Here is a 22667-nt window from a genome sequence, read left to right as displayed (position 1 = left end):
TCATGCAGAGACACAAGATTATTTTCAGAGAACTAGTTTACTATCAACAGGTCCCCACCACGGGCAGTTCTAAAGGATGTGCTTCTAGAAGAGGAATTAGCAGAAGGAGGTCTCCAGCGCAGGACTGGCGGGCAGCGAAACTGATGAGCGTGTGAGGAAAGTGAGGCAGGCGCAGGACACAAAGTGATCAGGGATCCTTTAAACGGGTACACATGCCCCGGGAGTGAGTGAAGACTCCGGGAGGGGCACGGGCACATATGTTTTTAAGAGTGGACCGCAGTGTTTTCCGCCATCCCTGCTCTTCATGGTGTCCTTTTCCACCTCCCCCTTCACAATCATCATTCCCCCACTTGACAAAAGAAAGACATACTTCTGACACGTCTTCGGTGTTACTGTTGTGCAGTGTCCCTGTGTGTAAAAACTTGGGTTGCCACGTAAAGGGACAATTTCACCTCTTCCATCTCAGCAGTGTCACATAATACATCAGTCCTGAGAGAACCCCTTGAAAGTAAAGCAAAGAGCATTAGGAAGAAATATTGAGACTGGCAGTATTTTCTTTCATTCAGGCAACAAATTCATGGCACAGCTCTGACTGTATTAAGATTCAAAAGTGAGATTTTTAAAATGGAAAACATGAAAATGAAGCCAGACTTTTTCCACCAGAAGGTAAATCAGTTTTGACTGGTTTACCAATGAGGACTTTCCACTTAGTTTATATGGTAGTCATTTTTCCATAATTAGAATTAGCTGCATTCTGCAGCTACAAAGTTCTGACAAAAACATATTGAAAGCAAATGATTTAAAAATTATCAAAAAAACACTGTTGGTGAGAATGAGAAATTGGAACCTTTGTGCATTGCTAATGGAATGTAAAATGGTGCAGCTGCTGTGGAAATGTGTGGCAGTTCCTCAAAAAAATTAGAATTACACTTTGATCCAGCAGTTCCATTTCTGGGTATATACACAAAAGAATCGAAAGCAGGGACTCAAACAGATATTTGCACACTAATGTTCATAGCATTATTCACAGTAGCCAAAGGTGGAACACAACCCAAATGTCCATTGAGGGATGAATGGATAAACAAAATGTGGTATATACACACAATGGATTATTATTCCAGCTTTAAAAGGAAGGAAATGCTGGTAAACAGATGAAACTTAAAATAAGGCAGACACAAAAGACAAATCTTATATGATTCTACTTATGTGTGGTACCTAAAATAGTCAAATTCATAGATAGAAAGTAGTATAGTGGTCACCAGGGGTGGGGATGGGGTGGGATTGTTTAAAAGTACAGAATTTCAGTTTGAGATGATGAAAAAGTTCTGGAGATGGGTGGTGGTGATGGGTGTACAACAGTGTGAATGTACTTAATGCCCCTGAGCTGTACACTTAAAATGGTAAGTTTTATGCTATGTATATTTTACCACAATTTATATATATATAAAGCTATACTGTCCCAGAAATGGAAAGATGTATCAATAGATAATTTATTTTCAGTCTCTCTTTTCTAAGTAGTAAAAACATTTTAAGGACATAAAATCAATTGATTGTGAATGTAAAGGTTTATTTCTGGACACTCAATCCTATTCCACTGATCTGTGTTCATCTTTATGCCACTTACTACTACACTGTCTTGATTACCGTAGCTCTGCAGTAAGTTTTGAAATCAGGAAGTGTAAAACTGCCAACTTTGTTCTTTTTCAAGATTATTTTGGCTCTTCTTAGTGCCTTGCATTTCCATATGGATTTTAGAGTCTTTCTGCAAAAAGGCCGGCTGAGATTTTGATAGGGATTGCATTGACTCTGTAGACAAATTTGGGGAATATTGCCATTTTTAACAATATTAAATCTTCTGATCCATGAACATGAGATGTCTCCATTTATTTATCATTTCTTTTCAATGTTTTGTAGTTTTCAGGTGCAAGTCTTGTACATTCTTTCTTAAATTTATTCCTAAGTAATTATTTTTCATGGAATTGTTTTCATTTTCAGATGGTCCATTGCTAATATATAAAAATACAGTTGATTTTTGTATTTTGATATTTATTCCACAACCTGGCTGAACTCTTTGATTAGTTCTAATAGTTTTTTAATGTATTCCCCTTAGGATTTTATAATAAAGTTTAACATCCTCTGGAAAACATTGTAATCTAAAAATTATATATAAAGCTTATCTGTTTTTTTCCTGAGGGTAAAAAGGAATAATGAAAAGTTTCCAATTCTGTTAAAAAACAAACAAACACATTAATGATGTCATTTATTAAGAGAACCTTTTTTTGTTTATTAAGGGCAGTTAGGCTTGGCCAAAAACTCTTTATTGTAAAAGTCGTCAAACCTGTTGAAAAGTAGAAAGAAATAGTATAATGAAAACCCCTCTACCCTTCCCCTAGATTCACCAGTTTTAAACATTTGCCTAATTGCTTTATTAGTCTATATACAAATATGTATATATGTTATATGTATAGAAATATGTGTACTTTATTTTTGCTGAAACATTATGAAACGTCACCCCTAATGTATATCTTACATAACTACAATTCTATTATCATACCTAAGAAACTTAACAATTGCTATATTACCTAATATACAGGACATATTCGGATTTCTCCAATTATCAAAATGAAATTAACAATTACATTCATAGCTGGGGGGGTGGGGGGGTTCAGTTTAGGATATAGCCAGGGTTGTGTCTTGCATTTGGTTAGCATGTCTTATTAGCACCCTTTCATGTAGGAAAATCTGCCTTTTCTTTCATGGCATTTTGCATTTATGAAGGTGCAAGGCCAGCTGTCATGTAGAATGTCCTACAAAGATTTGGACTTTTCTGATTGTTTTCTCATGGTTAGATTCTGGTTGGAAAGGCTGTTGCAGAGGTGATGTGTACAATCCATCAGTTCTGGGGGCATAAATGTGTGTCCCATTTTTTGGTCATTTGATCATGCTGTGATTGCCAGATCTTTCCATTGGAAAGGTGCCTTTTCCCTTTGTATCAAGTAATCTGTGGAGAGAGATTTTGAGACTACATCTTACTCCTCAACAAACTTCCATCCAGTGCCACCCATTGATGATCTTTGCCCCAATTTATTACGTTAGTGGTTGGAAAATAGTGATTTCCTAATTCTGTCATTCCTTTTCCACTTGGCATTTTCTTTTCCACCCCAAACAGATTCATCCATATTGAAAGATTCATCAAAATTTATTTGAGTATGTGAACATACCTTCCATGAAGGTTCTGCAGCTGCCCTGAAGGAATCTGAGGGAGACTGCTCATGGACCACTGAAATCTCCTTCTTCCCCGACACAAGGCCAGACTATATTCCCAGACCCCTGGTGGTAAGATGTGGGTGCATGTCTAACTTGTCTTCAATGGAATGTGATTAGAAGGGGTGTGTGCCACTTACTGACATAAGTCTTAGGATGTTGGATGCACTCCCTCTGTGCTTTCTTTTCACTTACTAATTAAACTCATGGCCACGTGGCCTTGACCATGAAGATGACAATGCCTTAGAGCAGGGGTCAGTAAACTACAACCACCACAGGTCAAATCAGACCCTATGCCTGTTTTTATAAATAAAGTTTTATTGGAACATGGCCAAATTTATTCATGTACATATTATCTATAGCTGCTTTCACATAACAAAGGGCAGCATCGAGTAGTTGGGTCAAAGATTCGCCCACAAAATCTAAAATATTTATTGTCTGGCACCTTAGAGTAAAAGTTTGCTAACCCCTGCTCAGTATACAGTAGGCACTCCTTAAGTGAGTGAGAGCTGGTGACTCTTCCATTAAACAGGCCCCTTCACTTCCACCACCAACTGTATTTGAGGCACATCTACCTTGAAAAATGCTGTGACTTTAATACCTCCAGTTCTTTCCTTTTTTAGCCACTAAACTGGAATCACATGATCCTACTATACAAATTCCAGTATCTCACTTCCAGACTGCCCTCCCCACCAGTCCACCTTGCACATTAAATATTTCTAAAATATTCCTAAATTGTCTTGCTCAAGATCTCCCATTGTCTCTTTACTGCCCTGATATCAAATCTACTGGCTCTTAGCTTTCCAGACCCGGTAATGGGGACCCCCTCTCCCCACTCCTGCCTGACAACCAGGGCTGGGACTAGGGTGAGATGAGTGAGACTTAGGTAGGCACCAAGATAACTCAGTAATCAGAATAAATAATATTTTAATGCAATATTTTTAAAAATAAAAATGCGGAAAGATATATGAAAAACAAAATATCCACATTTTAAACTAAGTCTTCCAGAACTGTCCCTCCACCCAAGTTCACAGGTTTTTTTACATGAAAAGGAGGTAATCACTCAAGACAGCTGGTCAGCTGCCCTCTGCCTCAGTGAAACCCACAGATCTCAAGAGAGAACATTCTGAATCTTCCCCCACACAGCTGGGACTGACAGAATCTTAGCTTTTGCTAATGAATATATAATAATGTTTTGGCTTTGAAGTGTGAAGCCATCTGCTGATCCTAGAGTCTCAGTGGCTTTCCAGGTCTTATCGTTTTCCATTAGCAGCAGAGCCTCTTGCAATGTGATACATTCCATCTCACCGCTGGTTGGCTGTTCCCTTCACAGTTGCACTGCGTGGCAGTCTTCGAGTGGCAGAGGAGTCTGACTTTCATATTAGTTCACTCAGCAACAACAACCGCCTCAGCTTTGTGTTAGTCAAATAAAGATGCCAAAGATACAGTCTTTGCTGTCGAGGACCCTACAGTCTAACAGGAAAGGTACTCAGATCAGTGTTGCTCAGAGTGAAGAGGTTCAGAGATGGCAGCAATGCCACCAAATCAGGGCAGTCGGGAGAGGTGGCCTTCAGCTGGGCCTTAAAGTATTTTAAGGGATTGGGGGAATGGGGGGAGGTGAGAAGGGTGGGTGCATTTTAAAGAGAGAGAAAAGTGAAACAAAAGCAAAGATGAGAGGAAAAAGCTTTGTACAGTTGCTGCCAAAGAAGAAAGTGTTTAAACTAGCACGCGTCTGTTGTTGGACTTATGGTATTTGTCTCATCACAATACAAATAATTTTCAAAAGGTTCTAAGCGCTGCCTTTTCTCCCGCATTCTTTCACTCCACGCTTGCTTTGGATGAGGAATCTGCTGATTAGCCATGTCCTCCACCCCAGGGCCATTCGCCTTCTATCACTTACCTGAACTCGTGAAATTAAGAATTTCAGTTCCCCCACTAGAGAAATTTCAAACAGAAGACAGCAGCTGGGCATATTTTTTTGGATGAAGGGGCCTTCCAGTGAAAGTGCTTGGCCTTGAAAGTCTTTATCTACAGATAACAAACTTGGCTGGGTGAGATGTTGTTTGAGGAACAGTCTCCTTAACAGCTGTATACACTTACCACAGTCTCTGGGCAAATCGCACACCCCTCCTGCAGCAAGCAGTCCAGCTTTAAAGGTGCTGCCCTGTCCTGAAAGCTATTTTTGGAAGGGGGAGCCTGCCCCTGAGACGCCCTGGGAATGCCGGAGCTTGGTGTGCTGACAGTGTTCTGCCACCCATGACGTTCACTCCTGCTCACCGCCCCAGAAGCACCCTCCACCTCTCTCACCTGCTGTGCTCTCCTTCCACCCTGCTGACTGTCCTCCCTAGTAAGCCACCCCTCCTCCTCCCCAGAGCCCACACCCTCAGCTTTGATCTGCTGTAAATGACACCTGGCTCCCCCTGCTCCCCAAGGTCTCAGCTTCCCCCAGCTCTCTCCAGGATAGGCTGTTCGTTCTCTCACATTCCACAAGCTCAGGGTCCAGAGGTGGGGTCACCAGCCTCCCTGCTCCCCAAGACCACATTCACCCATTTCCCCTCCACTCTGAGATTTGAGCCATACCTCAGCCCATGGCCATCTTCCTCCTGGGGATTCCCCTTTTATAACCAAGACTTTGGCAATGGGCTCAGTCTTCTCCCCACCCAACTGCCACCACCATCCTAGGTGGCCTTTGCAATCAATCTAGCCCATTCTCTGGGCTCTCTCTGTCCCTTGACCTCATCTCCAAAGACCTTCCCCTCCACTCTATTTCAGTCACACATTCTCATGGGCAGAACCTTTCCTGACACCAGGAACTCAGACATTGCACCCCCTTATCATCATCTCCCACCCTTCTGGCTCATTCATCCAGTTACTCTCATCACACTAGCACTGCTTCCTCAGCCTCAAATCCATTCATTCTGCCACTTCCTCTCTACCAGCCCTTTTGGCCTCATGGTGCTCATATCCTATCCAGATTGAACTGCACCCTCCATCTCATCAATCACTAGTTCAGCTTCTCAAAATCACCATTGTCTTCCTGAACCCCAGCCTGGATGAGTCCAACAGCCTTCTTCTTTCTTTTTTTAAAAATAGATTTCAGAGAGAGGAAGGAAAGGGGAGAGAAAGAAACATCAATGATGAGAATCATTGATTGACTGCCTCCCACACACCCCCAGTAGGGATCAAACCTGCAACGCAGACTGTGATCTCCTGGTTCTAGGTGATCTCCATGCTCAAGGACTGAGCCATGCCAGCTGAGCCGGGGGTTTTTTTGTTCTGTTTTGTTTTTTTAGCAGATCTCACAGTGGAGTAAAGCACACAGCTTAGAAGATTGGGGCCTTCAGAACAATGGCCATGCACATCAGCTGGGCCCTCTACACTGCCAGCAATATCTCTGTCCTAGTCCCCCATGGGGCCTAACCCGGGGAGCACAGAGCTCCTCTGACCTAACCCTAACCCTTCTATTCTCTCCAGTTCCTCGGGGGCCTGGAGCCACATTTCCTGCCCTCTTCCTCCTGTATGGACAACCTGTTCCCCGTCCCCAAAATTTCCAACAGCATCTAAATAAGCAAAAGTGCTCAAAAGTCTTCCTCATTTGAAAATAAGCCTCCTTTCGTGAGCACATGTCCTTCCAGCTATTGCCCTCTCTCTCCCCTTCATAACCAGGTATCTACACTCCGTGTCTCCGTTTCCTGCTTCCTTACTCCTGGCCCTGCTGCCATCTGGCTCCCGCCTCCACCCCCGCAGCTGCTGCACAGGGCCACCAGGGGGTACCACGCCGCGCCGCTCTGACAGCGGGCCTACCTCTGCCCCCGTTTCTGTACTATCACTCTCCTGCTGTTCTCTTACAGGCCTTCTGATCGCAGAACTTCAACTCCCACCAAACGTTAATGCTCGTAAATCTGCATCTCCAGGCAGGTTCGTGCAGATGCCGACTGGACTTCACCCAGGTGTTGCAGGGGCTACTTAATGTCACCATGGCCAGAAACAAATTACTTTCCCTTCAACTCCCTCCTTTGTGTCCCTCTTCTCCGCGAAAGGCAGCCCCGTCCATTCTGTCCCAGAGCAGACCTGGGTCCGGCATATAAAGATGAGTATTTGCTGAATGAATAAATGAATCCTCCATCCTCCCTCATTCTCCACAGCCAATCACCAAGACCTGCCAGTTTCACCTCCTACTATAACCCTCTGCTTTTTTCAGTCGAGGCTGGCTGCCTCCCACGCATCCTTTGGAAGGCCTGCGGGACCCCTCAACTCCGGCGGGGCAGGGATCTTGCCGGGTGTTCCCAAGTCCCGGACTGCCGCGCCAGGCGCGGATCACGACGCGCCGTCGGGACGGCCCTGGTCTGTGGCACTCCGCCTGCCTTAGGGCTGCATCTCCATCGGGGCCCTGCGGGCGCTCTTTACGCGCTGAACCGAGAGGGAGTGAGCGGACTTAGGAGGGAAGAGGCCCGGGTGGGCAGCCGCCGCAAGCCCCGCCCCCGGCACGCCCCTCCGTCACTCGGTCCGCCAGGTGGCGGGGAGCCCCGCCCCTGCCTGTCTTCTGGACACGCTATACTCGGACGAGCCAATGGACGCGCGTTTTTCCATGGCAGCCAATGGAAGCGGCTGGCGTAGCCTTCAAGGGGGGCGGGGCGAGCGGCCTGGCACAGGGTCTCGGGACGGCGCGCGGGCTGGTGCTCTCTTCCCACGTCGGCGGTCCCGGCGAGCGTGTCGTCTACTCCCACCCGGCCCTACCAACGGATGATGGGGACTCTGGGCGCCCGGCGCGGCCTGGAGTGGCTGCTGGGGTTCTACTTCCTCTCCCACATCCCCATCACCCTGCTCTTGGACCTGCAGGCGGTGCTGCCGCGCGAACTCTACCCCATCGAGGTGAGGGCCCCGGTCGGTCGTGGCCGTGGGCCGCCGAGTTTGGGCCCCCTCCGCGCGCTGCGGTCGTGCCCAGCGTCCCCTTGACTGCTCTCCTCGGCCCTCGCGCCCACCGCGCCCACGCAGCGTCCCAGTTCTGCCTCCGCTATCCTCCCGCCTTCCTGCCGGTGCTCCGGCCTTGCCTTACCCTGCGACTCGGCATCTTCCTCGGGGTTTTCTTTGTCTATCCCAGACTCTTCCCACAGATTGCTGGGGGCAAACACTCTTCCTTGTAAAAACAGTTCTTCCACGGGTATGTTTAAGTCTCTTACAACCTCAGGTCAGTTGTCAGTAACAGAGAAGTAGCCTGGATGAACCAGTCTAAATCACGCGTTGGATTTGTTTTAAAGTTGTGTTTTTGGAAGAGCTTTAAAATACCGTCTAATCTCAGAGAAATAATCCAAGTAGAATTAGACCTGTCTAAAGGGCATTCACAGATCGTCATTCAACAGATCAGGATCCAACAATTTAAAACGCTCAGAAGTAAATTAACAACACCTTTTCTTAACTGAGTTCCAGTAAGAATGATACCTGAGTGGAAACAGGCGAAAAACTTCATTTTCCTGGTGGGTGGAGAGCATTCTTTACCCCAAGCTTTAATACTTTTTATTTCTTCAGAATTTTATTTTCCTAGTCTTTTCACGACTGGACCCTGTGTAACTTTATTCTATGGAATTCTTGCCCTCAGTTCTGTTTCTCCAGTGTGTCTGCAGAACTGTGGCAAGACTGACTTGTGAACCTATAGGTTTGACTTTGCCTCTGTTTCTTCTTAAATGCTTTTTCTGTGCAGAGCAAGGTTTCTTAACCTGAAGTCCATGAACTCCTGATGGTGTATACAAAATGTGCCCTTGTGTTTTCTGGGAGAGTACACCTTCCATCAACTTTTCCAGGGGGGTCTAACCCTCCCCAAAAGGTTAAGAGCTGCTGCTCAACAATGTACCCCCACTCCATAGCCTTTTTTTTTTTTTTTTTTTTACTTCTGGATCCAAGCATAACTGGGAAGTCCTCTGACCTGTCTTTTCTTGGGAAAAGTTCAGGTAGTGTGTAATAAGAGCATTAGACTACAGACTAGGGACTGAGTTATTCAAAGAACTGCTTGAGTGTCTTGGGCAAGTCAGGGCTCTGTAGCCTCAGTTGTCAAGTAAGAGAGAGCTGGGTTAAATTACACGCTCAAACATACACAGGGTGTATTAAGTGTCCTGTTGCTGCTATAACAAATTACCAAAAACATATTGGCTTAAAACAACACAAATTTATTCTCTTGTAGTATGGAGATCAGAGTTCAAAATGAATCTTGCAGGGCTGGTTCCTTTTGAAGGTCCTAGGAGAGAATCTATTCCTTGCCTCTTCCAGTTTCTGGTTGCTGCCAGTGTTCCTTGGCTTGTGGCCACATCACTTCAATCTCTGCTTCTGTGATCCCTTTGCCACCTTTTTTTCTATACCATATCCCTCTGCCCTGCTTTTTTAAGAACATATGTGATTACATTTAGGGCCCCACCAGATAATCCAGGATAATCTTCTCATCTCAGGATCCTTAATTTAATCATATCTGCAAACTCTCTTTTGCCAAGTAAGGTTACATTCACAAGTTCCAGGGATTAGGATATGGACATCCTTGAAGGCCATTGTTCAGCCTACTTCACAGACCTAGATAGTACATACTCTTTCCAAACAGGTCGTGGAAGCTCTGCATTAGCTATTAGTTGCCTTGAAGAAAGGAGAGCCATGTGTGTGGTTTTCAAAGTTTGTATGCCAACAAAACTCAAGACAGTCTGCCTATTTACAGTCTGTGATGTTATGAGTCCTTTTTTTATATACACTTTGTTGGTTTTGCCCAGGTAAGTTTATTTTTTTAATCCTCACCCGATGATATTTTTTTCATTGCTTTTCAGAGAGAGTGGAAGGGGGAGGGAGAGAAACATCGATGTGAGAGAGAGACATGGATTGGTTGCCTCCTGCACGCTGCCCAACCTGGGGATCGAGCCTGCAACCCAGGTACTTGCCCTTGGCCAGAATCAAACCCAGGACCCTTTAGTCTGAGGACTGATGCTCTAACCACTGAGCCAAACCAGCCAGGGCTGAGTCCTTTTAATATTGGACAAATATGTTACTTCAAGTTATTCCAGACTTAACTGTTGGTTTCTTTATCCTTTCTGAATGTGCCATTCCCGCAAGTCTTTGCTCAACAATCACAAAATACAATTAAAATGTATCCAGCATAACGACCTCACTTAAATTTACATATTTGATTTGGTAAAGTTTTCTCAGCTTTATTTAATGTTGACTTATTGTAAAAGGTCAAGGGCCAATGTAGGCAGGATGTGGCCAAAAACTGTGTGTGTGTCTGTCTGTCTGTCGGAGTGTCTGATGCTGTCTTAAAGGCATTAGAAACAGGGGCATCCTGGCTTGGAAGGCCTGTGTCTCTAGCCATTCTTGTTGCTCTGGGGTGGGGAATGAGAGTTTTGTTGCTTCTCTTTGGGGAAAAGAGTAATAATTAAAGCCTTGCGTTATCCTCAGATTCTCTTCGAAAATATGCCAAAATTTAACATCTGTTGTTCTTCCTCCTTAAGTAGAGGAATTTTTCCCTAGAACTAAAGCCCACATAACGTTTGGGCTAAAATTTGCAAATTAAACCTTTCTTTGTTTGAACCAGCCCAACACTTAGAAAAACTATTATTAAACAATAAGAATTTAGTTTGGGTTAGAAGAGCAATTTTCAACCGGTGAGCTGCAAGAATTTTTAAAACATGCGATACCTGACTATTTAGTCAGGGGCACTGACCTCTTTTCCCTTAGATTGTCAAATTTAAAAAATGGCAACAGCCAGCACAATAGCTGTCCTGTGTGAATGAATCAAAATGGTATTTGTTGTTAGATTGGCAAAAAAATTTTTTTTGGTGTGCCGCAGAATTTTAGTAATTAGTTTGTGTGCCATGAGATGAAAAAGGTTAAAAATCACTGGATTAGAAATGGAGAGGGTGACAAGCATTTTGAAGTATCATTTGCAGCTGGGTAGCATCGCTTCTGTTAAAATAAGGAAAAACAGGTGAGCACCTAGGTCTGAAATCAGTCTGCTCTCCCGTTAGAGAAATGCAAAATTGTTCAGCAACTGCTGGTTTAGAATCCCATGTGCACAGGCCAGGTGAACATTTTTAATGGATAACAATGGTAAGCTGAGTGAAATGTGACTCAGATATATAAATGGAAACAGTTTTATTACCTTTTGGTGGGGTCTTATTACCTAATAAAAATAGTTACTAATGACCAGTTTCGGGCTGAGATGTTAATGGGATTAAACTCTTACCTCTCCAAATATGTATGGATTACATAATCAATTAAGTAATCTTTTTGTGCTAGCCATTGTTGTAAAGACTGTGTGTATTAACTCATTTTATCTTACCAACAGTGAGGTAGGTACTGTAATTGGGCAACAAACTTAATGAGATTAAGTGATTTGTCCAGAGCTGGCACTCAGATCCAGGCGCTCTGCCACCAAGTCCCATGCTCTTCACTCTGCCAGGGGCCTGTGCCTTGCCTTCCACCAGCCCTTCTTCTGGCATCAGATGGCTGTTAGGTGACTGTGGGCAGGTGGTTGTGTTGCAGTTGATTATGAGTGCTGGCTGATTGTTTTTAAATTTTGCTAATCTCATCCTACAGCCCTTAGAAATTACAGTACTGTACAAATCTGCCTGGATTTATGAATAGGTGGATCTGAGAGATTGTATACAAATTGAATAGAAAATGAAGTCCAAAGGAACCAGAATGCCTTTTAGTTCTACAGTAAATCTTTTAAAGCTTTTTTTCTAAGTAAACCTGGAAAGCAAAAAAAAAAAACCCAAACAACTTTGAAAACATAGTCCAAGTTGCTATTTTACAGGTGAGGAAATAGAGCTCAGGAGAGGTGCAATGACCTAACCTTTTTGTGAATATTTACTACCACATTACTTTCCCAAAAAGTACTCAGGAGGAAGCTAAGGGTATTACCACACAAACTTAAATTTCAAGTCAAGTACAAATTAAGAGATCACTTGGTCAATAAACTGGTTATCTGGACAGAGCCTATTTTTTTAAATATTGATTTCAGAGAGAGGAAGGGAGAGGGAGAGAAACATCGATTGGCTGCCTCCTGCATGCCCTCTACTGGGGATTGAGCCCGAAACCTGGGCTTGTGCCCTGACTGGGAATCCAACCGGCAGCCTGGTACTTGGGAGGACACTCAACCAGCTGAGCCACACAGGCCAGTTAATATGCTAACAGAATGTTTGTCTCTGGATATTTGCTTAAAGCTCACTCACAGCAATGAGGCTTCTATTTAACAATAGTGAGCCTTTATCTTTTGTTAAAAATTAACAGGAAAAATATCTTTGAATTTTCCATTGTAAGCTAAATTCTTACCTTGGAAGTAGACTTTATCATGATAAAGGACATATTTGGCTTTGAAGGCAGGTGTTTTGAGACCACGCCATTTCCAGGAGGTTAAATGCAACAGACCTTCACATGGAGAGCCCTAGGCTTTGTTTGGGCTCTTTAAAAAGCACAGAATGGGCCCAGCTGGTGTGTCTCAGCAGCTGAGCATCGATCTGTGATCCAGGAGATCTCAGTTCAATTCCCCGTCAGGGCACATACCCAGGTTGCGGCCTCGATCCCCAATAGGGGGCGTGCGGGAGGCAGCCTATCAATGATTCTCATCACTGATTGTTTCTCTCTCTCTCTCTCCTTCCTCTCTCTGAAATCAGTAAAGACATATTTAAAAAAACAGCAACAAAGAATGGGCAGCCTCGCCTGGCCAGGCGTGGCTCAGCGGTTGAGCGTCGACCTGGGATCCAGGCGATCGGGGTTCAATTCCCGGTCAGGGCATATGCCCGGGTTGCGGGCTGGGCGGCCCATCACTGACTCTCTCATCATTGATGTTTCTATCTCTGTCCTTTCCTCTCTCTGAAATCAATAAAGATATATTAAAAAAAAAAAAAAGGATGGGCAGCCTCAAACCCTCTTTCTTCCTTTCCTCGCCTGTAGCCATGTCAGCATGGGTCTGTATCTTTTGACTTGACAGCATAATTATGAGGGTGGCGCCCCAGCTAGAACTAAGACTGCTAACTCAAGCCTTGACATAGCCTAGAAGCTATATAGTTTGTGGTTTGGAGTAGAGTTTGTTCTTCTACAAATATCCTACTGGTTTCCTAAAAGAAAAAACCGAGAACTAGGGAGTTAAGAATGGCAATTTATTTAAATTATCTAAAATTACATCTTCACAAAGGTTCAATTTACCTAACTGCCCCCTATGCCCCCCTCCCACCAAGTCAAATTAAATTCATTTCTGTATTTAAGGAAGTCTGGCCCTCAGACCTTGGTGTGTAGTTGCTACTGTGGAAAGGCAAAATATCAGGATGGTTTTTGTCATCACTATATAGAACTATATTGTTGGCAGATATGTCACATTTGTGTTCATTCAGCACACTAAGTGCCAGAAATTAATTTTGACAATGGGCAGCACACCTAGATAAGTGTTACCATGTAGTCACACCAAGGGTGGCACCAAGTCGCTGCAAGAGCTGAGGAAAGCTTCTAGGAGAAGCTAACATTTGAGTTAGAGCTAGTGAGTTTTTATTAAATGACCATCTAGGCTGCACCACAAAGCCAGCTAGGTGTGCCATCTGCTGCCAAGGGGGCTGAGTAATAAAAGACTCCTAGTGGGTTGGAGCTGCTGAGCCTACCCTGCCAGTGGTTGCATTCATTCTGATCTTTTTTTCCAGCTGAGAGACCTGCTGAAGTGGTACGCTAAAGAGTTCAAAGACCCTCTGCTACAGGACCCCCCAGTGTGGTTTAAGTCCTTCCTGTTTTGCGAGCTTGTGTTTCAGCTGCCTTTCTTTCCCACTGCAACATATGCTTTCTTCAAAGGTTAGTAAATGGTGGGGAAATCCCTTTTGCTCTGAAATCAGGTCCCAGAAATCTTTTGGGAAAGTTTCTTCAAGGGAGAGAGGAGTGGTCCCTCTAGTTTGTCTGGTGGGAATGACCAGGAGAGCTCCTGTAAATGGACATTAACGTGGCTTAGGCTGATGTCTGTCACCAGTTGGGCTACATGACCACCTCAGCCAAAGGAAATGTCTCATACACATGAAACCTGAGGCTACTTAAAGATTGAACTTGTTGCTTCCTATTTCTTTTTCATCATTGGGTTTCATTTCTCTGCTTTACATAGTATCATACTGGCTTATAAGTAGTAGCATCAAGCTAATTCCTAAAGGGCTTAACTTCTTACTTAAAAATTATTCTTACAGTGTCCCCATATAACTGATGCTTTTATTAAGAAGGTGGCCATACCAACATACATGGTAACTAAGCTTGTATAGCTTATTTCCCACCGGAGCTCCCACATCCATCTTTTGCAGAATCTACTGATCCTTTCACCTATATTTACTGTAATTACTTAACAAACAGATGCTGCTGCAGCACCTCCCTCCCCCACACACACATTTAGACCAAACAGGTTTAACTTTTACTGCCCTAGTTTTTTTCTGAATTCAGTTCCAACCCCCACCCTCGGTTCTTTGGTTGTCAGTGTGCTAGGGACCTGCCCTGTCACGTACATTTGCGCAGTTAGGCAGCATTATAACACATCCAGTTTTCCACTTGGAAGAGGAGGTAGAATGATTCAGCTGAAAGGAGCAGGCAGCATGGAGAATGTCATGGGCACCCCTGGAGTCTTGAACAGACCTAATGCTTCTCTCTCTTCCCGACAACTTTAGGAGGCTGCAAGTGGATCCGCACCCCCGCAATCATCTACTCGGTTCACACCATGACAACTCTAATTCCAATTCTCTTCACGTTTCTATTTGAGGATTTCTCTAAAGCCAGTGGTTTCAAAGGACAAGGACCTAAGACTTTACGTGAACGCTTAACCCTCACATCTGTCTATGCCCCCTACTTGCTCATCCCTCTTATGCTTTTGCTTTTGATGTTGCGGAGTCCCTACTACTATAGATATGAGGAGAAAAGAAAGAAAAAATGAGAGAGAACTGCTGGCCCAGTGAAGAGATGCCCACAGGGCAGTTTCCTGTTGGACCCAGTACAAGGAAAACTGCTCAGAACCCATGTCTTCAGTAGCATTTGAAACACACAGCAGCAGGAGCCACATCAAAATTTCCCCTTCCAAGGGCACTGGCACAGACCAATCACCTGAGGATGGACCAAGTTCAACATGTGCCCAAGTTCCATTGCAGAATTACTAAAAACAAGGCCGGACCAGAAACTAGATCAACTTCTAAGAAACATCCTGCTTGGCATTTTCGTGAGTCATTTCATCCACAATATACATGTGACTAACCCGTTGACTCAGGATTCTCTACAGCAAATCACTGTTCAGCAAAATGAATAGTGGGATCTTTCAGGCCATTTTTAAGTTTGAAATTATGCCTCTTTAATATTCATTAAAAGTAGTGTTTTCTAGGAGGTTTAAACTTAGCTTTACTTAAGGTTCAGCCCTGGCATGACTTCCAATCAGAAATGGGTTGAACTAGGAGGTGTTTTGTGTCTGTCTTAAGCAGCTCATCCAAGGAGGAATTCTTTAAAGTCTCCTTGTTCATCTTTCCAAAGCTCAGTCCTGTATTTTTACAGACCACCTGACAGAAGTCTCTCTACTCTGGGGTCTGGTTCTCGAGCCTGATCTGGAAGTGTGCTTCCTACTGGGTAACATCATTCCTTCCAGTCTTATTCTCAAAGGGGGGGCACAGCTGGGCATAGCACGTCCAGCGTCTCCACGTCAGTACCTGGTGTTCCACTAGCCGCCTCGAAATTCATACTCGAGGCTAACTCCAAAAAAACCCAGAAGAAACTGGTCCTGATTAGTTCTCTTTGCCTGTTCTGCTCACAAGTCATGTTGCTCTAATTGTTGGGAGTATCCTCTGACTCATGTGTCCAGTATAAATAAAGGTAGCTGCTGATGACTGCTCTGTTTGTTTTGTGGACTAGGGGCTGGAGAGTCCAAGGTTCTCTTACAAGTGGTTAAGTGTACACTTTAAGGGCACCGGGAAGAGATGTGGATAAGCCATTTGAAAACAATAATTTATTGCTTTTTCTTCCAAAGCTTCGTGAATTTACAAAAAAAAAAAAATCAAAGTTGACAGACTGCTTTTTTCAGACCAAGAATGCAAGAGGTGAGAACCTGGGCCACCGCGGTCACTGGGTGTTCACCAGATATGCACCGGCATCTGAAATAAGCCCCCCAGATTTGTTTTATTGCCTTCAGAGATGGTGCATCTCTCACACACCATCTCACATGATATACGTGGGTCATTAGTCAAAGTCACTGGAATGGCACAGAGGGTTTTTTGCCCTCCTGCTAAATAATGAAATTTTCAGTTCATTTCTGAAAAATAAATTGGTCAATAAATTCATTTTGTTCTGCTTCTACTTTACACAAAGCTTCATATTCAACCCGATACCTGAAAAACAAAATTGTTAGAAGCCCTAAAAATGGGTGAAACCATGGACTTAATTCTAGCGAAGAATATAGGTGATTTAAATGACTCCAAGAAATGGTGTCAGACTGAAGCAGTTAGGGCAAGAAGAGAAAAGGGTTAGATGTGCAGAGCCCCGTGCAGGGCTCCCCAGGAGGGTCTGCAGCCCTGAGGGTTTTCTCCCTTCAGAGAGCCAGCCAGCCAACTGCGCACTCGCTCCTGAGCATGCTCTCAAACTACCACAGGCGGCTTGATATTAACAAATTTTCTTTTTCCTTCCCATCAAGTGGAATTTTATTTTTTAAATCTTCAAATTAGGATGACAAGTGAGACACTATTCCTGGGAGAACGATGAAAAGGACAAGAGGTGACATTAAGGAAAAACAGAATTGCAGTTGAATAACAACCTTGCTTTGCATAATGTCTTACCTTTCCAGCTGCATTTTCTTTTCTGCTATTAGTGCTTGGAGTTGCTGCTGTTGGGCTTCTCTCTGCTTTGCTATAGATTTGAGCAAATTCCGAGCACCAATGGCCTAGAAAAACAGTATTGCCAAAGAATGTCATGGCTTCGTTAAAACATTCTTCAGCATTAAGTCCTCAGTTGGGAGCTGTCTCACTGCCCGGCAGGGAAAAGAAGGCTGAACCCCAGAGCCTCACGACTCCAGTTAGACCTGGCCTGGACTCGAGGCACATCCAGGAGCGTCCCAGTCTGGCGCACACGTGTTCAGTGGCCCGTTTGGTGTGCACATTTAATGTCCTTTGCCAAGTCATCTATACTCTGCACACCTTCCTTTCTTCATTTATAAAATGAGGATAAAACCGTCTATTTCAGTGATTATGTGAAGAGTAAAGGAAATTATGACTGAGTGTACTGGCATATAAGAGTTCAATAGTAGGTTAACTGGACCAGGAATTGTTTTGTGTGTTGTTTTTTAAGTTTCTTCATTGTTGAAAATATTACAGATGTCCCCTTTTTACCTCCATTGATCCCCTCCACCCCGCATCCATCCCACCCTGTTTGGTTTTTTTAACTGGGGTATAATTGACATGTAATGTTTCAGGTGTACAACATAATGAGTTGATACTGGCATAGGGGAAAAAATCTTGTTTAAATTATAAGAATCTCTCCCCCACACACACACCTCCCCCCCCCCCACACACAAGTCAAGAGGGCAGGATGACAGGATAGTGAACAAGGGGGCCAAAATTTAGATAGAACACATGTTGATCTTACCTTCATCTTCTCATTTTCTGCTTCTTTTGCAAGTTGGTCAACAAGCTCAATTAAACCACCAACTATTTTCTGAAATTGGCCAATTTCTTTGAGGGAAAGAAGAAAATGTTTTTTATTTTTTTTGTCATCACTCCCTCAGTGTTCCCTTTCAACAGAGGGTAGGACTAACTGCCTTTCTAATGTATCAAAACAATTGGTGTCTATTGACCTAAAGTCTGCCACCCTTGGTCTGAACCTAGAGATGGGTGGCCAGGTGCCCAGAGCTAGACTGGGCAATACCTGAACCTTGAGCCAGCGAGTTGCTATTACCTCAGGCTGTGAAGTGTCCTGGTGGGCCCATTCTATGGATGGACTCCATCCTGCTTTCCCAGGAGTGACAAAGGGCCACATTCATGAAAGGACTGCACAGGACAAGAACGCTTCCTCTTGCAGCCACAGATACACTAGATTTCAGTTAATGGTGGGGTGGTGGCTGTCCACTGTGATCACAGCTAATAAAGAGCTCAAAGCATTTAAATGCCTAATCTCCCATTCCCTTTTATCAATATCCTTGGGTATGGTGGAAACCCACACTACTGAGGAGTAAACTAAGGCCCAGAGAGGTGGGACAACATTCACATAGAAGCAGAAGGATGGCAAGAGAACACATGCTACCTTTCACCAGGCAAGCTCCACAGCCTAGAGTCCCCAGAAGGCTCAAATCCCTGCTCTACCTAGGCCTGCTCTATATTCACTGCTCCTGGGCTTGCGTGGCTGCTGGGACAGGAGGTGTCTTGGATATCTCTAGTTAAAAAATGACTTCATGGGGTCTGCTTCTAGAGACTCCAGTTAATCAACTTTCACTCCCAATACAGACAAGGCTACCACTGAGAATACTATTTCTCCCTAGAAATTAAATCATCAGTACATAAAAAATCAAAGATGGCATATCTCAAATAACACCCTCCTCTCTACATTTCAGTGTGTTTTGACTGGTGCTCCCTGTGGGACTACATGAGAGCATAAGAGAGCAGGTAGAAAAGGTGGGTGGCACATAAAGGCCAGGCTCAACCTCCAGGTAGCCAGCAGCTCCGTTCTGGCAGGACCAGAGCAAAAGCTGGGAGGTGGGGGTGAGGTAGTTGGAACAGCTCAAAGCTGACCGGCAACATGTCTCCCCCCAATGACACTCACTGTCCACAAAGTCCTTGCACTCTTCCTTGAGCTCAATGGTCTGCTGGGTAACCTCTGGGTCCAAAACCCGCAGCTTGTTCAGCTCATCAAAGTGCAGCCCTGCTTCACCCAGGATGTCCTTGGCCATAGCTGTAAAGAAACCAACCCCAATCCATGATCACTTCCCAGCCAGCCAAGGAAATGCCTGCCTCCAGCCCAGCCCCACTCTTGCCCCCAGATACCAATGCCCAAAACCCAGATGTTCCAAAGGCTCCCCCGTCCCTCTGTCTCCACCTCTCTAAGCCTCACCTGTTTCCCTTCCAGCTTCTCTACAGATCTGCTCTGAAGGAGTGATAGTGGCAGCCAGGAGGAGGTGTGTCATAGGAGCAAGGGTCAGGAAAAATAAAGTCCAGTTGCTTGTCACAGGCATCGTTCATTCAACACATTTTTCTTGAGTGCCTACTACATGCCAACATCGCTAGATGCTGGGGGTACAAAGATGAGTGCAACATGGTACCCACCCTGGAGAAGCACAGTTTAGCTGGAAGAAGACAGACATGTAAACTGAGAAATTATACTGTTAAGTGCTTTTACAGAAATATCACTAAAGAGCTAGAGAAGAACAAAGCAGTTAACTTGGGGTGAGGAAGTTGACATTTGAACTAAGTTGTCAGACATAAGCATATTTATTTATCCCCAATTATATACTCAAAAGGACATTAAAAAGCTTTTCAAATAAAGTATTGTAACAACACAAAAAGCAAGTAAAAAAGAAAATATGGGTGAATTTAAAATTAGGGTTAAAAATATAAGAAGCTAGGAGTAAGAATCTTACCCAAAATGTACGCCACAGTATACTGTACACTTGCCTGAACTAGTGACCCAAAGTTGGGTCAGTCTCTTTCTAGCAGAAAACACAAAGTAAGGCAGTCAGGGAAGGCATTCCAAGCAGAGAGAACAGCATGAATAAGAGCCAAAAGTCGCTGGAAGGGCCTATCCTGCCTAGAAGATGAAAGGACAGACGATGGAGCTAGAAAGGTCGGTCGGATGGAGCCAGATCAGAAAGACCCTGTGTGCCAAGCTAAAGAGTTTGGGGGTTTTCTGAAGGTAAGAGAACCAGCACAGGTACCTTCTCCCTTCCCAGGCCACTTTGCATTCCTAGTCCAAAGGATGCCTCAATTCTAGGAAGGAAACACTGAAAACTTACCCTCATTCTGGCTTAAAAATAACACAAAAAGGAGAGACCACATGCCCTGTCTAGAAAGGAAGACAATGCTACTTAGGACTAGCCATTAGCTGCTATACCAATTCCAAAACTGTAGGTGTTCCAAAGGCTACCACCACCTGGCCCTGCACCAGCCCTTCCCTCTGCTCCCACCTTCCCTAACCCATTCTCTTCCAGCTTCCTTAGAGAAGTTCTGTTCTGAATTCTGGGACTGACTGCCCAGAGCATGTGTACCATAGGAAGATCAATGGTTAAAAAAGAATTAAGTCCCACTGATTTTCAAGAGGACCAGAAATCCAGATTTATATATGGAATCTGATTTTTAAAGGAAAGTATCTAATTCAACAATTTAAAGTGAGGAAAAAAACACATCCAACACTGTGTGGGCCAACTAATGCATGTCTACAGGTTGTCTGCGTATAACTGGTCCAGAGCCTTTGGCGTCCCTGGAATCCACTGAAGTAAGTAGGCTAGATTCTCCCTTTAGAGGCATTTTAATCATACAGAACTTCCTTATGATCAGGCTTTTCAAAAATATTTGTCTTCCAACTCGTTAACATTCACACATATGGTCTGAGCATTTAATACCTGCTGGGCGATTAATCAGACCAACTGCTCTAGAAAGCTTCAGGTAACCTGAGGGAGCAAACATCTGCTTCAACTTCCACTCCGTTCCCCGAGAGCATTCAGAAACATCTACTGAGTCCCTGCTCTGGAGACAGAGTAGTGAAGACAATGCTTTACTGCTTTGGTTCCTAGCCTCTGGACAGAGTAAACAGATAATCACAAATTGTGGTAATAGTATGAGGAAAAGCACATGGTGCTACGTGAAGCTGCAGCAGGAGTACATAATTCTTATGGGGGTGGGGGTGTCAACAAAAGCCTTTTGCAGTCTGCAGGTGTGGCTCAGAGGTTGAGCACTGACCTATGAATGAGGAGGTCAGGGTCAGGGCACATGCTGGGGTTTCAGGCTCTATCCCCATTAGGGGGCGTGCAGGAGGCAGCCAGTCAATGACTCTCATCACCGATGTTTCTATTTCTCTCTCCCTCTCACTTTCCTTTCTCTGAAATCAATTAAAAAAAAAATTTTTTTTAAAGCCTTCTGCAAAAGTGACAAAAGCTGAGGCCTAAAAGATGTCCGAAAGATTGTCAAGTAAAGGAGGAGGAGGCGTTCCAGGCAGAAGGAAAAGCATGTGTGCAGATCCCGAGGCTGTAACAAATTAAGCTCATCCCAAGAAATCAAACTAGTGTGGTTGAAACATTGTGAGCAAGGGGGAGCGTGAAACAGGATGACGGCTAGATAAGGAAGCTACAGCTGGATCATGAAGGGCTCTGAAAGCTGCAGTAATAAGCTTGGATTTTATCAGAGGGGTAATGGGCAGCCCGTGGATTCTCAGCAGAGTGACGTAATCAGATTTGTCTTTTAGAGAGACCACTCTGACCCAGGATGGAGAATGAATTGGAGGAAACAAGAGGGTGGGGCTATACCTACCTGGTTCATCACTGTAACCTTAGCATCTAGCATGGGGTCTGTACATAATTGGCACTCAGTAATTGTTTGTGGAATGAATGACTGTGAAAACAGAGGAGCTTATTACAGTAACAAAGGCTTAGAGCTGAAGAAAAGTGTCCCAATTTGAGATGTTTTGTAAGTCGAGTTGTTAGGACTTAGTAAAGGATAGACTGAATGTAGTAGGGGTTTGGGGATGAGTGAAGGAAAGAGTCAGACAAGATTCCCACGTTTCTGGCTTGAGACAACTGTATGGTTGAATGAGATGGGAAAGACCAAAGAAGGAGGGAAGGGAGAGGGTTCACAGTTGTTTATCAGATCCCTCCCAATTCCCACCACACAAGCGTCTGAGCATCTGAGAAACACCGGGCACAAGAGCCAGAGTGAGCTCCCTGGAGATGAGGACAGTGTCACTCTCTCTGCCTCTGGCTCTCCCAGATCCACGCTAGGCACTACGAGCAAGCTCCACCAATAGGGTGTGGGGAAAGGGCGCTGGGCAGAAAATTAGAAAGATCTGGGTGATGGAGCTAGCTGTCTTCACTATGTAAACTCCTCGAACTTATCTGACCCGCAGTTTCCTCATAAGATCGTTGGGAGCACCAACGTGTAAAGCTGCGGGCCCAAACTCTGTGTAAAACCGCTCCCAAAGAGTGGGGCGGAATTCCCAAGTTTCTTCCGGCCTGGGGCGGTCTTTCCTCTGGGCGCGGGCCCGTCAGGTTCACCTCGCCCCGGGTCCGCCCGCGTACCCCAACCGGAGTCACGGCCTACCTCCCGACCCCGTAGCGGCGGCGCGCTGCTGCCCAGGCTGATGTCGACAGGTAGCTTCTCTCTCCCGTCCGCGGCGGCGGTGCCTGCCCCGCCAGCCTCAGCCGCTGCCACGGCTACAGGATCTGTGTACACGGAACGTCATGACTTCACACC

General features: G+C 44.6%; 2 protein-coding genes across 6 annotated transcripts; one reads left to right on the top strand and one right to left on the bottom strand.

The window, feature by feature from the left end:
* Positions 1-357: 357 nt before the first annotated feature.
* IFT20 (intraflagellar transport 20) lies at positions 358-22614 on the bottom strand. Of its 5 annotated transcripts, none has more exons than XM_016201909.2 (6): positions 22515-22601; positions 19321-19552; positions 19033-19161; positions 17863-17948; positions 17058-17161; positions 358-501 (listed from the first exon to the last, which is right to left on the bottom strand). In XM_016201909.2, exons 2-6 carry the CDS (start codon positions 19439-19441, stop codon positions 390-392), a joined length of 552 nt encoding a protein of 183 aa, XP_016057395.1. In that variant the 5' UTR covers positions 19442-19552; positions 22515-22601; the 3' UTR covers positions 358-389. The 5 variants fall into 5 exon arrangements, with proteins under 5 accessions (XP_016057395.1, XP_016057399.1, XP_016057396.1 ...); XM_016201912.2 differs by lacking the exon at positions 358-501 and adding an exon at positions 16213-16613 and having other exon boundaries at positions 22515-22599; XM_016201911.2 differs by lacking the exon at positions 358-501 and adding an exon at positions 16213-16379 and having other exon boundaries at positions 22515-22599.
* Positions 7947-16561, top strand: TMEM97 (transmembrane protein 97). The gene is made up of 3 exons (XM_016201917.2): positions 7947-8136; positions 13926-14070; positions 14919-16561. The coding sequence occupies exons 1-3, from the start codon at positions 8008-8010 to the stop codon at positions 15179-15181; spliced, it is 537 nt and encodes a 178-aa protein (XP_016057403.2). The 5' UTR covers positions 7947-8007; the 3' UTR covers positions 15182-16561.
* Positions 22615-22667: the final 53 nt, after the last annotated feature.

The sequence above is a fragment of the Miniopterus natalensis genome, chromosome 17 (assembly GCF_054644295.1).
Source record: "Miniopterus natalensis isolate mMinNat1 chromosome 17, mMinNat1.hap1, whole genome shotgun sequence".
Lineage (NCBI taxonomy): Eukaryota > Metazoa > Chordata > Mammalia > Chiroptera > Miniopteridae > Miniopterus > Miniopterus natalensis.
This window is presented reverse-complemented; position numbering and strand designations above follow the sequence as displayed.